Source organism: Antrostomus carolinensis, unplaced genomic scaffold (assembly GCF_000700745.2).
Source record: "Antrostomus carolinensis isolate BGI_N321 unplaced genomic scaffold, ASM70074v2 scaffold9592, whole genome shotgun sequence".
Classification (NCBI taxonomy): domain Eukaryota; kingdom Metazoa; phylum Chordata; class Aves; order Caprimulgiformes; family Caprimulgidae; genus Antrostomus; species Antrostomus carolinensis.
Genome location: NW_010300165.1, coordinates 35,770 through 51,802, shown reverse-complemented (window position 1 = coordinate 51,802; position 16,033 = coordinate 35,770). Strand labels below are relative to the sequence as shown.

Genomic DNA, 16,033 nt, shown 5'->3' with positions numbered 1-16,033 from the left:
AATGAAAACTGGGAAACTGTCTTGGAGAGTATCAGGCATGGAAGTCCCCAGTCTCTAAAAGGATGTAGGTAGATCAGCCACTTCTCCAGTGCTAACCAATGTTAGTGCTTAGTGCTTCTCCTGAAATGGCAAGCTCCAGTGATAGGACACTGGCATAAGCTAGGAGGCAACAACAATCCAGCTATTTTGCCATCCTCTGGCTATCCCTGTCCACTGTCTTCAAACACTAGTCTGCCTCTCCTCCAACTATCTATTCAGCCTACTTCTAAAGCTATAGAAAACAGGAGCAAAACTGTATCCTTCTAGAGCTGGAAAGAACACAACACTGAGAATCCTGTCTCCCTTTTTAATGATTCTTTATGTGCAAAGTCCTCGTTCTGACATCAAAAAAGCCTCATCCTATTTCATTACTTGGAGTTTCATGCCATCAGTATGGCATCAGTTCTGAGCCTTTCAATTTCTGCCCAATAAATTCCTGTCATCTTGTTGTTTCATTCACATAACTCATCCAAATGGTTCTTTGACACTGTCTTCCAATAACTTCCCACATCTTCATAATTTGCCTTTGAATTATACCCGTAAAAGATGCTGCTGCTGTGTTGGAGTTTCATTGTGTCTGGGATGGCTGTTCTCAAACCTCACATGCTCTACAGACATTGGAGGCAACAGTACTTTGGAACAGGGAGGTGCAGCTCTGAAGGAAGGAGCCAGCAAAGAACAATTTCCCTTAGCTGAGATCCTCAGATGGATTTCACAGGATATCAAGAAATGAAAGCCAATTAAAGGTTAAGGAAAGAGAGAAAAAATACTTATTTAAACCTGAGAATACCTTTATTTACAGTTCAAATCAAAGTTTAAGCCAATGCTTTTTTTTTTTTTTAAACTACTGGAGCATTTTTCAAGTTTTTGTTGTACTGTAGGCACACTTAATTTGCTGTGATGGAGAGGGTGGGAATGAGAGACAGTCTCCTCCTAAGTCTCCATACACACTTCCACTCTCTCACTGGACATGTTCAAAAATTATTTTTGTATGAAAATCTTTGGTCTAAAATTTTGGCAGGTCTCTAAATTTCTAATAGTTAAAAAAGAAGAAAACAATAGTAAATTAAACTTAAAGGGGTATAATTAACAGCAAATATGTACTGCCATCATGGCAAGTTTTGAATTTTATAATTGGGTTATTTTATTTTCACAATTTAATGTGTTCAGATGTTTCATGAATTTTGTTAATTTTTTTCTTCCACAGAGAGCTGTTTTTGTTTAGTGGTTTGAGTATATAGATCACTTTGTTCTGTAGAAAACTGAGCCTATCATTTTCCCACACTTTGCTTTAAGCTTATTTTTCTGAAGATATTAAATGTGTACTATGCCTCTCAGAGAATCAGCTGCTGATAATTTTGGCACAAAGTTACTTATAACAGTATTTGTGAGATTCCTGAAGAACTGCATTTATCTAGCATAACCCCAGACATATATAAAAAGCAAATTAACCATGAATGTGCAATCAAATCTAAAAGCAGCAAAACCTAAATTTTAGGGAACGTGGCCACTACCAACTTCCAAGCCTATTATATCTATGAAGTTTACAGAAAAACAGTTACAGGTACAGGCTCAGATGTATCATTAGAAATTGCTTCGTCCTTTTCTAAATCAGAATCACAGAATGGCAGGGGTTGGAAGGGACCTCTGGAGATCATCTAGTCCAACCAAAGCAGGATCACCTAAAGCAGATCACAGTAACACGTCCAGGCAGGTTTTGAATGCCTCCAGAGACAGAGACTCCACAACTTCTCTGGGCAGCCTGTTCCAGTGCTCTGTCACCCTCACAGTAAAGAAGTGTTTCCTTATGTTTAGGTTGAATGTCCTGTTTTCCAGTTTGTGACCACTGCTCCTTTTCCTGTCACTGGACACCACTGAGAAGAGTCTGGCCCAATTCTCCTGACACCTGCCCTTTAGATATTTATAAGCACTGATGAGATCCCCTCTCAGCCTCCTCTTCTCCAAGCCAAACAGACCCAGGTCTCTCAGCCTTTCCTCATACAGTAGATGCTCCAGTCCCCTAATTATCTTAGTGGCCCTGTACTGGACTCTCTCCAGTAGTTGCTTGTCCTTCTTGAAATGGGGAGCCCAAAACAGGACACAGCACTCCAGGTGTGGCCTCACCAGGGCAGAGTAGATGGGGAGGATAATCTCCCTTGACCTGCTGGCCACACTTAATGCAGCCCAGGATATCATAGGCCTTCTTGGCCGCAAGGACACATTGTTGGCTCCTGCTATCTACCAGGACTCTCATGACAGTACATAATGGAATAGGCCATATATCTGATATGTTATAACCAAAAAATACACAAATATAAAGGACAAGATGCTCACAGTTTCTGTTACTATTGCTGGAGTTAAGCTTTTGCTGGCATCATTCCAATGTTGTTTGTGCTTACACTTGACACTTTCATTTCTGTAGCATGTGAGGTGGCTTTATTAAATCCTATTCAAATTGTGTAGCATACAACTGAGTAGATGTAGAACAAAACTTCATTTAGTCAATGCACAAGTCTGGCCTATACATGTATTTATGGAACTGAACTTCAAAAACAGTCCTTGAATTTCTAGGAGTCAAATGAAGGATGTTAATGTAGAACAATGTTACCAGAAATAAAGGAATTGTGAACCTCTGGACATAGCCAGAGGCAGAGTAAGCTGGAAGGTCAGACACCTGGACACGCAACCGCCAGGGTTTTAGAACTTGTTCTAAGACAGGGCCTACAAGTCCTAACCAAGACCTCAACTCAACTGTACTTAGCTTTGCACAGCAGGTCTGTACCCAGGTAACCGTGATCCAGTGATCCAGGTCACTTGCATGTACTGCTGCTTGGACTAGCTAGCTTGACGGTATAGCTAAAACTGCATTAAGCTGAGACTTTCACCGATAACCTCTTCTGTTTACAGCTGTGCCAGCTGCAGAGCTTATCAACAGACATCCCCAGCTGCTTAATACCACCTCCCTGTCAGAGGTTATTGGGTTACTGGCCCATCCCCTACTTCAAAAGTTCAATGTGAACATACTATCTAAATTCTTTCTGCCATTCAAACATATGTAAACAGTTGAATTGGCTCATTCTCTTTCTCAGTGGCAGAAGCACTGCAGATGCTCCTCTGAAGGCAGAAGTTGCTATAGGGCTATCCTTTGGGATGTGAAAAATGAAGATACTGCATTTCTTCTTAGCTTTCTGTTAATGGTACTGTAACTACAGGGCTTGAAAAAACGATGGTCTGCAGTAGCTGATGTCTTTTTTTTTTTCCTTAAATAAGCTCAAATTCTTTGAAATTTTTTTCAGTTAAAAACTAAGAAATTGAAGTGAGAAGAGACTGTGCTCTTGTTTCTCATGCAGTTTCAATTTTCATTTTGGATTTTCAGCACCCAGCGTGGTATTGTTAAATATGTTTATCCATTAATTTTCTGCTCTGTTTCCAGATCTACAGGAAAATCAAGCCAGAGTCAGAAACCCTGAACTATTTTCCCACAACTTCTCATGCCAAGTCCTAAAATACACAATTTAATTCTTTCACCAATTGTTGCAAATTGACCAATATACTGAGTTTATTTTCTTAGCAGAATTTATCTTTGTTCATCAGGAAGATCCAAACATATGAGGCCTTCATCCTTGGCCTGCCTAAAGCTCAGGGATGATCACAGTTTGGCCACACTAATGCTATGCCTTATCAAAATAACTTCTGCGTTCTTGCTCAATCACTGAGTTTCCCCAAGGACTAAACACTTCTACCACTGTTTGTACTTAAGTAAACAGTAACAAGTGGCCTGTTGTAGTCTGTACTACCTTTGCTTTTGCTGATCCAAAGGAGGGATGGTAAAAATGATTAACTGTTTCCAGCCCTCCAGCACTTAAGTCTCTCACTCATGTTTCCCTGTCTTACCACTACCCAGACTAAAATTCAGTAAGCTAGGTAGCTTTATCCACATAGGGCTGTGGTGCTCACTATCAACTTGTCAGCATGAAAAGAATTACACACAGCTTAAAATATAAATAATCCACAGATCACATAAACAAATTAGTTCTTTTGCTGTTTAATATAAACAATTGTGAGAGTTTGCTTTCTTCCAATTCATTTATAGCAAGTCCATTGCAGCTGAAAGAAGCTTTAAAAATAATCATTTGTCTCCTACAGAACAAAATAATGTGTTAACTGTAAAATCTCTAAACTTAAAAAATACATATCTGTAGCAGCAAAGTATTTTTGTTCAATAGACTTTAAGATTTCAAGATTTAAGAAATACAGGAACATATAATCAAAATACAGACTCTGATAAAAGGCAACCTTCTGGAAAATCTCCCTAAGTCAAACCTGTAGAAATACATATTATTATTTAATTACGCTACATATTTCATTGCTGTTCATCAGCAATAATTACTATGAAATACATAGCTGCAAAGTGAAATTGTGGCTGATGCACTCAATTTTTATATATTATCTCCCCTATTTCTTTCATCAGAAACATTACTGTTACAATAGTCTGAAAACAAGTTATAATTTATAAATATCTGATACTATTTTCCAAATCAAACAACATGGGCCCAGATTTCCTCCCACTGACTTCTTTGTGAATAACATTAGGCCAATATTAAGTACCTTAAAATTTCTAAAGACCAAAATATGCATCTATAAGTAACCAATACTAGCATTTTAGAGAATGTAAAGATGTTAAGTACACAGTATTTGAAGAGATTAAAATAAAAGTATTTTTCTATTTCTCTGAGTATTTGCAAGTTGTTTTCAGACATGCCAGTACCACAACTGCAATCAAGCAAGGTTTTGCTGGTGTGAGTTCCTGCACTATAATGGCCTCATCTGCTTTTACTGCTCCCTTGATGGAATTCAGATTCTGTCAAAAGTGAAAGGAGTGGTCCAGTTCCAACCAGCAGCAAAACCACAGACAGGGACAAATCAGACCCAGGAAAATGGTGGAATGCTGCTCCAAGCTTCTCAGCTGCCTCCACCTTCCCTTTCCCCTCTACTTTTCACTGAAAGCGTACCTTTTTCAGTCATCCACTGCTTCCATGAAGTATCCCTTATTCTCAGTTGGCTAACCTTCCTGACATCCCAGTGCCTACAAACATCATTTCTGTGAGGTATTAAAGATAACTTTTGCCTTCCTGTCTCCAAACACCATCAATCCCTCACCATGGCTCAAATTTTCTACACTGGTCTCTGAAGAGTACTTGAAGAATACTGTGACATATGAAGCTAACAAGCACTAGGTTACTCTGACATCCCCTGCCTCGCTTCTACACTTTTTGAAATTAAAATTAATTCTTCAGAAGGTACAAGGAAAACCATTCAGCCTTCAACTCTACTTTGGTGCAAGACAATGCTATTGAGTTTTAAAATACTTGTTTGGATTTCACTAGGCTCTTGTGAACAAACAGGGTCTCCAAATAACATGTCTTATGTCTAAGACAGATGTTATATAAAACAATCTGTACTTGGATAGACTGTGGAAGACTACATCTTCACCCAGAAGAAAAACTTGGCCCTGTTGAAAACAGTATGGTATGACAGACTGACATCTGCAGCCCATTAGGCAATTTGACAGGTAGAACTAGCTGTTGTGCTTCACAGGAGACAAAACAACAACAAAAAAAATCTGTCTACATCTCTTGTCTACAAGGCCTGCTGACATACTCTCCCTGCCTTTTTATAGCTGAGGAATAGCTATATAGCTCTCTGTATAAATGTCACTCAGATGAACTCCTGCACCTATAACAGGGTTCTGGGTGTATTTGAATATACTAAGGAGATTATTTTTCTGCAGGTAAAGTCTATATTATATGGACTATAGCTGAGGCACTCAGTAGACTGAAGTTGTTCAAAGTAGCAGCTGGAGACAGTGAAGTGAAAAGATTCTCTCATCTTCACATCCTATCCTCTTCAGATGAAAGAGAAGCGCAATTTCATGATCATACTATCTACAGCTAAATATGGGGATAATAATTAAGTTAGCAAAAGGAAACAGGGAAACTAAGTGATTAACTACTCTCAAAGGACAAAGAGCTTTCAGTGGTAAAAAATGAGGGAGAACATTCCTTAGCTAATTTTTCAATACATATATTTTTAAACTCTCAAAAATCCTTACCTCAAAGAAAAGGACAGTAATGATGTCATTATAATGAAAACCTAGCTTGTGCTTTGATACTAGGAAATACAGAATCATAGAACGGTTTGGGTTGGAAGAGACCTTAAAGATCATCTAGTTCTAATCCCCCTGCCATCAGCAGGGACAACTTCCACTAGACCAGGTTGCTCAAAGCCTCATCCAACCTGGCCTTCAACACTTCCAGGGAGGGGGCATCCACAACTTCTCTGGGCAACGTGGGCCAGTGTCTGACCACCATCACAGTGAAGAATTTCTTCCTAATATCTCATCTAAACCTACCCTCTTTCAGCTTAAAGCCATTTCCCCCTGTTCTGTCATTAACTGCCCTTATGAAAAGTCCCTCCCCAGCTTTCTTGTAGCCCCTTCAGGTACTGGAAGGCTGCTATAAGATCTCCCCGGAGCCTTCTCTTCTCTTTTTTTTCTGACCACATTGTTTTCTTACTATTATTGCTCACCTTCAATCCTGTATCCATGGCAGGATTTTTCACAATTGAGATCACACACACATAGAAATACACCAAAACCAAGGCTATTAAAATAATCTAGAAACATTTTGATGAAACAAATTAAGAACGGAAACTCTAGTCCAAACACCTTTTAACGACAGTTACCTCTGTGTGTGTGTGATGCATATAAAAAGTAAGCACTAGCAATTGCCATTTCATTTTCTCCAAACCTGGGAATTAATATAAACCACACATGTAATTTTACTTGGCATTCAAACTGCTGTGTATTTGCCAGTGCTCCAGAACTGTTCTATGAGGTGTCCCCAAAATTGCTGTGTTTATCCTGATAATGAAACTCAGTCTCTCAGAACAGTCTCCCCACATTCTAATAGCTTTGTTATGAGAGAAGCGTTGCATACGTATGATATACCATTGGTATACCTTTAACTCATCTCATGCATCTTTGTCTCTCTCTTGGAGCACAAAGTTTCCATAGGAACACTACTGCTTTTTCTGATCCTTCGGTTCCTTACTTAACTGTGCACCACCATATCTTGTAAGTCAGAACTCAAATGACACATTTTTTCTAAGAAAGCCTACCTCTGTAGTAGTCCCAATGTCAGCAGATGGGCTGTATGTGCTGGTATCTGGTGGAGCAGTACCAACACTACTTTTAACTGGAGAGCTAGGAGGAGCAGGCCCTGTCATAGTTTCAGTATAGACAGAAGATTGATACAGAACTCCTTTCCTCTGAATTTTGTTCCAAACTTTGCTTGTAATCTCAGCCAGTTCATAAAGAAGCTGCACCTAAAAGAAAAGGAAAAAGCCTTTTTTAAGAGTTTTCCTTAACGAAGTGAAGGAAAATCATCAAAGTCCTCCAGTCAGTCTCAGAATGTAGCAGAAATGAACTTCTCACCATTTATAATGTTCTGATAAGCAACTATCTCGCAATTAAAATAATTAACATCAGTTACAGCATAGTGATTTTGATAAAAATAATCTGTGCTTTGTCTAAACATATGGTATGAAGCCCATAAAAACATAACCAATAACATAGTCTTGTAAAACTTTTACTAATACTAACAACCGAACAAAGGTAGTTTGTGTTATATTTCATATGGATAGATACTGTCTCTACAAAAAGGCAAGTATAAACTTCATGAAATATTAACAATGCAAAAATTATTTAGTTAAATTATGTTAAAACAATGATCCCATGCAGAATATGAAACTGTTCTATGTTTTAGGAAGAATATCCTTGATCAAATTCAATAGTCTCCTGGCATATGTCATTCCAATATTCAGAAACACGCTGTTTAACTTGCGCATTGTTTGACTAAGTCCTAAGATATTTACACTAGTTTTTGTAAATAAGCATTAATCACAGAATTTGTATGACAACATACTGCAATATGCTGTATAAAACAAGCTCAGAGAAAACTGCAAACAATATATAAGCAGATCCACAGCTGGATACCATACCCAACTTGCCATTATAAAAAATGGAAATTCTCGTATTTATAAGAACTTTAAGCCTCAGGACACATCTACTCTATGAAGCTGGCTTCTTATGTGGGTAGAACAGATGCAGAAAAACAGTTGTCAATCTACATTGGATATAAAACAGTACTTGATTTTGTGCGTGAGATTGTGTGATGAAGTCTCAAAGGACATGCCACAGTCCTTTCTTAAGAGGTGAAGTGTTGGAATTTTATAAAAACCTTCTTAATTCATCTCGGATTTTCTTTTGAAGTTTCAAGGCTTACATTGAGCAGGTTATATACTCTTTTGATAGAATTTCTCCTTAAAAGAGAGAAACTTCTCAGTACTTTTTTTGTCTTCATGTACAGAGCAGTCTACAGACAAACTCTAGCTGTTGCAAAAAGTTATTTTAGTTATGCTTTAAAGTATTTTGTGTCTGTAGCACTCTGATATACACTGGTAACCTTTAAAATACTAATTACAAATTTCTAAGTTTTCCCGAGTCTTTTCCATGTAATGCAGGAAGACCAACCAATAATATCCATCTAACTGACTGAGTAATATAACATTAACCGGTGATGACACTTTGCTGGCAAAATAGTCTCTAGAAAATTAATAGGATACAGGCACATATCCAAATAATATATGCTTGCAATCTCCCCTCAAAATTTTTTTTGGTCAAGAAACCAAAGGATAGTTGAAGTTATATTTGTCTTAATGAAGCAGGGCTTCCAGAAACTTTATTATGCTACTGTTCATAAAGGCACAGAATAATGCAAAAGAAGGAACATCTTTGTTTACACACATGCTCATTCACAAGGTAAAGAGGCTTGTCATCAGCTAATCCAACACTGAAGAGTTTAAATCTTATCAGGGCTGCAACAGTCATAATCATTAAAGCTATAATAATTTATGTTATTGGCTGTTACTCAGTAAAATGGAAGAATTTCTGCTTTTCCTGTTGGTTGCACTTTTTCAAGTGAGTAGTCTTAATATTTTGAAAATCCAATTCTGATCATATTAGAAGAGCTAATGTATGTGTAAGACCTCTCTTCTTTATAAGTATTTTTGAGCATAACAGTCAATATATAATAATTATTTTTAGTACACTCTATTCAAGAGAATAAAAATCATATGATAAAAATAGGAATAACAATGCCAGTATTTGTTAAGAAAAGTTTCCCTCTCTTACCACTTCCACTCCCTCCCCAGCAAAACCACACAACTCAAAATAAGACCCCACTGACTACTTGGCAAAATCTGTAAAGTTCAACATATTACAGCATTTTATACTAAAAAAAATAACTATAATAATAATTAATATAATAATTACTATAAAATTGAAAACTACAACAAAAGGCAATATCCTGGCAATTTTGCACACTGGAAGTATCTACTGACTTTAAAGTGATACAACCACTAGAATATCGTTTCATATTAGATCATAATAGTAATACAGTAAAATACTTCAGCTTTGCTACCATTTAACAAATTCACTAATACCTAATTTAAGGCTGTCATCTAGAGACAAAATACAGCCTGTCATTCTGAAGAATCAAATTTAATAGTTACTCTACTATGAATTTTTAACTACCAAATGCTGTTTATGTAAATGTATTTTCCATCTTCTGTTCTTGAACATCTGATTACAGAAGACTGATGGGATTTTTTCCACCTATTGCATAACTAAAGAAGACTGGACAAGTAAGGCAGATGTAAGGGAGGAAGGGTAGCTCAAGAACCTTCACTAAACTCAAATAATTTGTCTGCATCCTTTTAGTCATTATAATACTTCAGTAAATTAATAACATCACCGTGTACAAGGACATCCTTTAAGACAACAATATTTGGTCTCATATTCCATTGTGCAACTTCATTTAGTGCAAATACTTTCTTACAGTTTGTAAAACAAATTATTTGATCACACTTTGGTAGGAAAGCTTAAAAATATGTTTTACTTACTCCATTTTTCTTTTTAATTTGCAACCCAAATTTAGGTAAGGCTTACACTTATTACAATGCCATTCCACTTGTAAATAAGTACTATTAATATAGTCATATATTAACCATGAGTAATATATTTAGAGAATTAAGAAAAAAAAAAATCAGAGTTGATCAGACAATTCGATGGAATTTGACTGAGATTGTATCGATCAAACATAGCAAACTACTTTGCTACATGAACATCTCAAAACATTTACCAATTCTCTGAACAGCTGAAACCTCGAGAAGAATTTTGCGCAGTTTATGAAAATACAGAGTAACAAACGAAGGTTTCCATAGGCTGTGAAATTAATTCATATGAATTCATTAAACGTTATGGAAATACCACAAAGTTGCAAAGTAAAGATTTCAGAAGTCTCTACATATAAAATGTAACATTGTCAGCAAAATAATAATTTTGTCCTTTCATATTTATACACGCATAACACAGTGACAACCCCGTATGCGTGCAAACACACTTGTCAGACAGCTTTACAAGTCTGATTAGATCTTCTTGAGGCTGCTCAATTTTAAATTTTAATTTGCCATGTTCAGTGTGCAATCTCACTCTTAACTACCCTCTTCCTAGTGAGTATGAGTCCATTCAGCACAGAAGACAATGGCACATAGCAAATGAGTCAGAAATAACTTGGCTGGAAGGTAGTGAATGGGGCAGGAGACTACACATTGAGGATAAAATAAATACATAGTTTAAAACAATTGTTTCATTCAGAGAACATAGAATGAGACAAGGGAAAAAACTTCATGCAACTGAGAAACATATTGTAATGAGTATGCAAAAGGGCTAACATTAAAATTACACTAGTCACCTTAGCTTTAGTATTCCCAGACTCAGGCTATAGGTCCATAAATTTTTACAAACATGACATGGTGTCTATCAGAACAAAATTATATGACTTTGTGTTCTTTCCCTTTCTTTCTATTAAATGAAGCAATAAACAGCCAATTTTATCCATGATGTCCTTTGAAAAATCTTACATATGGCTAAAACTGTGGAGAAGAACAGCATATAAGTGCAGAGCCCTACTCAGACCTCCACAGATTTGCAGATTCCAAGAACGGGAGTGTTCTCTCCAATACCACTGGAAATGTTGCAGCTGTCAGGAAAGTGTTATTTAAGTTGCAGTAGAGATTACTCAAAATTTTGCATAGAAAACCTTCTCTATTAGGAACTGCAGGAAACTTGGTACAGGTCAGTAAAATACAGGGTGCACTTTCTGAAAATCTAGCAATATCTTTGCCTTCTAATAAATATAAGTGAGGAGGTAATGTTAGTTCTATGAAAATATGGTAAAAAATTACATTAAACCACTTCAATATATGTGACAACAGAAGAGCACTATAGCATTTAATGGTACATCTGCAATTCATTTCACTCCATCAGCCAAAAGATGCATTTATACTGTAGCTATTACATTTTGAGAAAAGTTTAAATTACAAAACTTGAGAGAACTTCAAAGCAAATCTTAATCTAAGCACCTTGATCTTGATGGCCCAGTTAAAAAAAAAAAAAAAAATTAAGACAGAAGAGATCCTCTTCAACAAAATGCAGAACAATTGTACTTAAACAGAGTTATTTTCAATTTCCTTTAATAAATCAATTAAATGTACCAACCTGGGGGTTGGAGCATTTTATTTCAAGGGACTCAAGGTCAACATGGAGGCAGACAACAAACGAGTGTCTGGAATCTGGCCCTGAAGCAAGCAGTTTCTGTGAAGTAACAGCTAAAGTAGAAGTACAGCCCATCGGTTCCACTAAATTAAGTGTCATCTGTTTTCCAAGAAGAGTATATATACTGAAATGATGCAGACTAATAGTCCATGGAAAAGCATCACCTAATGGTTAAAAAGAAGGGAAAACAGTTAAATAATTGCATAATAAAAAGTAGGATATTCTTTTCTCAAAACTCAGTAAAGACCTTATCCTAAACCCCCTTAGAAGTCAGCAAGTGCAATCGACAACCATTACACTGATCCCAAACTCAATTAAACTACCAGTTCCACTCTATACTTTGAAATCTAAGCAATAGCAATACATTTTTAAAAACTTTTTAAAAATTGAACTCCACTAGGAATTTTAACCCCAAATTGTGAACACATACAACATAGTCTTTAAAGAAGTCTTTTTGCTTTATATGATTTTCCTTAAACTAGGAGTACCCTGAAACCACTCCCCACTTATTACAATACACGGATAGCAGAGACAGTTCCTTACATTATGTACTTTATACATGCTTACGGGTTTTAATACTAAAAAGGAGAATTATCTTTCTTCCAAAAATTTACAGCTTGCAGCTCAACAGAGTGGTGCCCAGAATAAAGCCTATTCCAATACGCTACTCAGGTAAGTGAGACTTTGATCACAGTGCAGCTCTTTCCACTGTCTCCACTTAACTTCCTAGGAACAGAATGGTGATGGATTTTGTAAAAAAAAAAAAAAAAAAACCACAAACAAACAAACAAACAAAACCTAAATAAAAAAAATACTGCAGACTTACACTAAGCACTTCACTTCTCTTTAGGAGCGAGCCTACCCAAAGAAGTGTCTGGCAGCCTACCCTGAATCATTATAAAGAATAACCAGTGAGGAAATTGGCAATGTCCAAATGAACAACAAAACAGTTGCAACTTTGGTACAATCCATTTTCTTTAGATTGTTGATAGATGGGAAAGAAGAAGAAAAGTTTCCAAAGCAGGACCACAGGGAGAATTATTTGGGTAGGCCTTAAAAAGGCCAACAGGAATTCTTTTTAGCGAGAGAAAACCTTCAACAGTTCTACCAGCTATAGTTAAAAGTAACTCAGAACTCAGACTATGGGAACAGAAGTAGAAACCCTGTGGTGGGTTTGACCTTGGCTGGCCATGAGGTGCTCAGCAAGCCATTCCATCTCTCCTCTCCTCAGATGGACAGAGGAACGAAAATATGACTAAAGACTTGTGAGTCGAGATAAGGACAGGGAGATAACTCAGCAACTACTATCACAAGCAAAACAGACTCAACTTGGGGAAAATTAATTTATTGCACATTAGCATCAGATAAAGATAACAAGAAATAAGAACAAATCTAAAACCACCTTCCCCCATCCCTCCCTTCTTCCTGGGCCCAACTTCACTCCAAAAGTCTCCACCTCCTCCCCCTTGAGCAGTGCAAGGGGATGGAGAATGGGGGTTACGGTCAGCTCATCACATGTCTCTGTTGCTTCTTCCTCTTCACACTCTTCCTCACTCCAGTGTGGGGTTTCATCCATGGGAGACAATCCTCCATGACTTCTCCAATATGGGCCCTTCCCACAGGCAGCAGTCCTCCAACAAACTGTTTCAGCATGGGTTTTTTCTATGGGGTGCAGTCCTTATTGACCTTTGTGTTTGCAGAGTTGTTTCTCTCACATATTCTCACTCTTCTGTCCAAGCTACTGTTTCCCAACAGTTTTTTTTTTCCCTTTCTTAAATATCAACATTACTGATAGGCTCAGCTTTGACCAGCAGCGGGTCCCTCTTGAAGCCAGCTGGAGCTGTCTCTGTCAGACATGGGGGAAGCATCTGGCAGCTTTTCAGAGAAGCCACTCTCACAGTCTTCCCCACTACCTAAACCTTACCACGTAAACCCAATGCAATCCCACATATGATAACTAGGTCCTGGGGAAAGAATTTAGGCTCTGCAAGAGACGCTGAACCAAAACCCAAAGAATGCTTAAGAGAAATGAGGAACATGAGATAATGAAACATACATAGGTAATTCTCATTTTACCTGAAACATATACAGTTTTTTGTTCTTTAGAATTACAAGAGCATAACAATTATTTCAGGTAGTTTCCCCCCCACAAAGAGTCTTCATCATTCCCTTTATCAGATTTTCTGCTGAGGAAATTGGGCCTTTTTGTTCCCACTTGAATGGTGGACAGTCTGGGCCCAGCATGTGAATTCTCAATCCACCAAGAGAAACTGCCTGTCCCAATTCAAAGTAACATAAGTGGCTGGACGCAGTCTCAGATCCAAACACAGCAGGCTAGTGAGCATCCACAAACCTCTGCTGAAACAGTCTTCATCTTTCTACAGAGCACATTCATTTGAAGGAAGAGAAGGAGGGAATTTCTCCTTCCTGTGTCAAAATTCATAAGATTATTTGGTATAAGGTTTTATTTTTCAAGATTTGGGCCTGAAGTAATGGGTAAGAAGAGTCCAAATTAATCTAATACCCCAGAAGCATGGGAGCCAGTCTTGAGAATCAGAACAGAAGATGGCAGACAAATATAAATGTACATTGGGATGGGCCCTTGGAGTCTCACAGGGCAATAAAGAATTCAAACCAGTGTATTTAAACAATATATGGAGAGTGTGTTTGCTGTTTAGTGTGGCCTACAGTCAACACTGTCCTGCTAGGAAACCACAACACTAAGAAATAGCACAAATGCATAGAATCATAGAATGTTGTGAGTTGGAAGGGACCCACAAAGATCATCAAGTCCAACTCTTGCCTTAGCATAGGACAATCCCAAGATTCAGACCATGTGTCTGAGATGTTGTCTAAATGCTTCTCGAATATTGTCAGGCTTGGTGCCATGACTACCTCCCGAGGGAGACTACCTCTTCCTAATGTCCAACCTAAAATTGCTTTGGCACATCTTTCTGCCATTTCCTCTGGTCCTATCATTGGTCATCAAGAGAGAAGAGATCAGGACCTGCCCCTCTTCTTGCCCTTATGAGGAAGTAATAGACTGCGATGAGACCGCGGGTGATAGAGCACTGGAACAGGCTGCCCAGAGAGGTTGTGGAGTCTCCATCTTGGGAGATGTTCAAAACTCGCCTGGATGCTTCTCCATGCAACCTGTTGTAGGGAACCTGCTTTGGAGAGAAGAGATCAGTTCCTGCCCCTCCTCTTCCCTCTGTGAGGAAGTTCTAGACTGCGATGAGATCTCCTCTCCCTCTCCCCTTCTCCAGGCTGAACAAAACAAGCAACTTCAGCTTGTCCTCGTACGGCTTCCCTTCTAAGCCCTTCACCAATTTAGTGGCCTCCTCTGGACGCTCTCTAGTAACTTTAGATCCTTTTTATACTGTGGTGCCCAAACTCAGTACTCAAGGCGAGGCCGCAACAGTGCGGAGTAGAGTTGGATGATCACCTCTGTTGACTGGCTCACAATGCAGTGATTGATGCACCCCAGGACACTAAGTTTGCCGATGACACCAAATTGGGAGGTCCTGTGGACAGTCTCGAGGGCAGAGAGGCCCTGCAGAGAGATCTAGATAAATTAGAGAGCTGGGCAATCGCCAACCATATGAATTTTAACAAGGGCAAGTGCCAGATTTTGCACCTAGGACTCAGCAACCCTGGACACACACACAGACTGGGGAACAAGAGGCTGGAGAGCAGCCCTGTCAAGAGAGACCTGGGGGTTCTGGTCAATGGCAAGTTGAACAAGAGCCGTGAGTGTGCCCTGGCTACCAAGAGGGCCGACTCTATCCTGGGGTGCATCAAGCCCTGCATTGCCAGCCTGTCAAGGGAGGTGATGTGTTAACTATGATTATTTAAAAATAACTTTAGAAAAGTTTTGAAATTAAAATAAAGCAGGATACAAACATCTTTTTACCATATTATTTTAGTAAGGGTTCTTCCAGAGGTGACACCAGCAATAAATTTATATGGTCAGGAGTGTATGTCAGGAGAGTCTGTGTGTCACATCCTAAGAAAGAACTGAAAACTTCAGTAGTTTATTTTGAAGCCATTGCACATTGAAGAATTCAGCTCAGCCAAAGTAACTTGAAAATATTTTGGAAAAGGTTCAGATTAGAAATTTTAAAGTAGTTAGCAATCTGTATTTTTTCCAAGTTCAGTCAGCCAAGAAATACAAAGTATTAATTCTAATAGATGGAAAAAATTCAAAAGCAAAGTCAACTCTAATGACATGTTTCTAATTACTACACATGAACTTTG

General features: G+C 38.1%; 1 protein-coding gene across 1 annotated transcript in view; it reads right to left on the bottom strand.

Annotated features, from left to right (window-relative positions):
- The window catches only part of LOC104521128 (vacuolar protein sorting-associated protein 13B-like), a gene marked incomplete at both ends in the record, with an annotated part of 97,764 nt that overhangs the window by 55,032 nt on the left and 26,699 nt on the right, over positions 1–16,033 (bottom strand). Inside the window, 2 exons of the mRNA XM_010163034.1 lie at positions 7,219–7,425; positions 11,720–11,940. Coding sequence (XP_010161336.1) covers positions 7,219–7,425; positions 11,720–11,940 — 428 coding nt within the window. The remainder of the gene's footprint in view (positions 1–7,218; positions 7,426–11,719; positions 11,941–16,033) is intronic.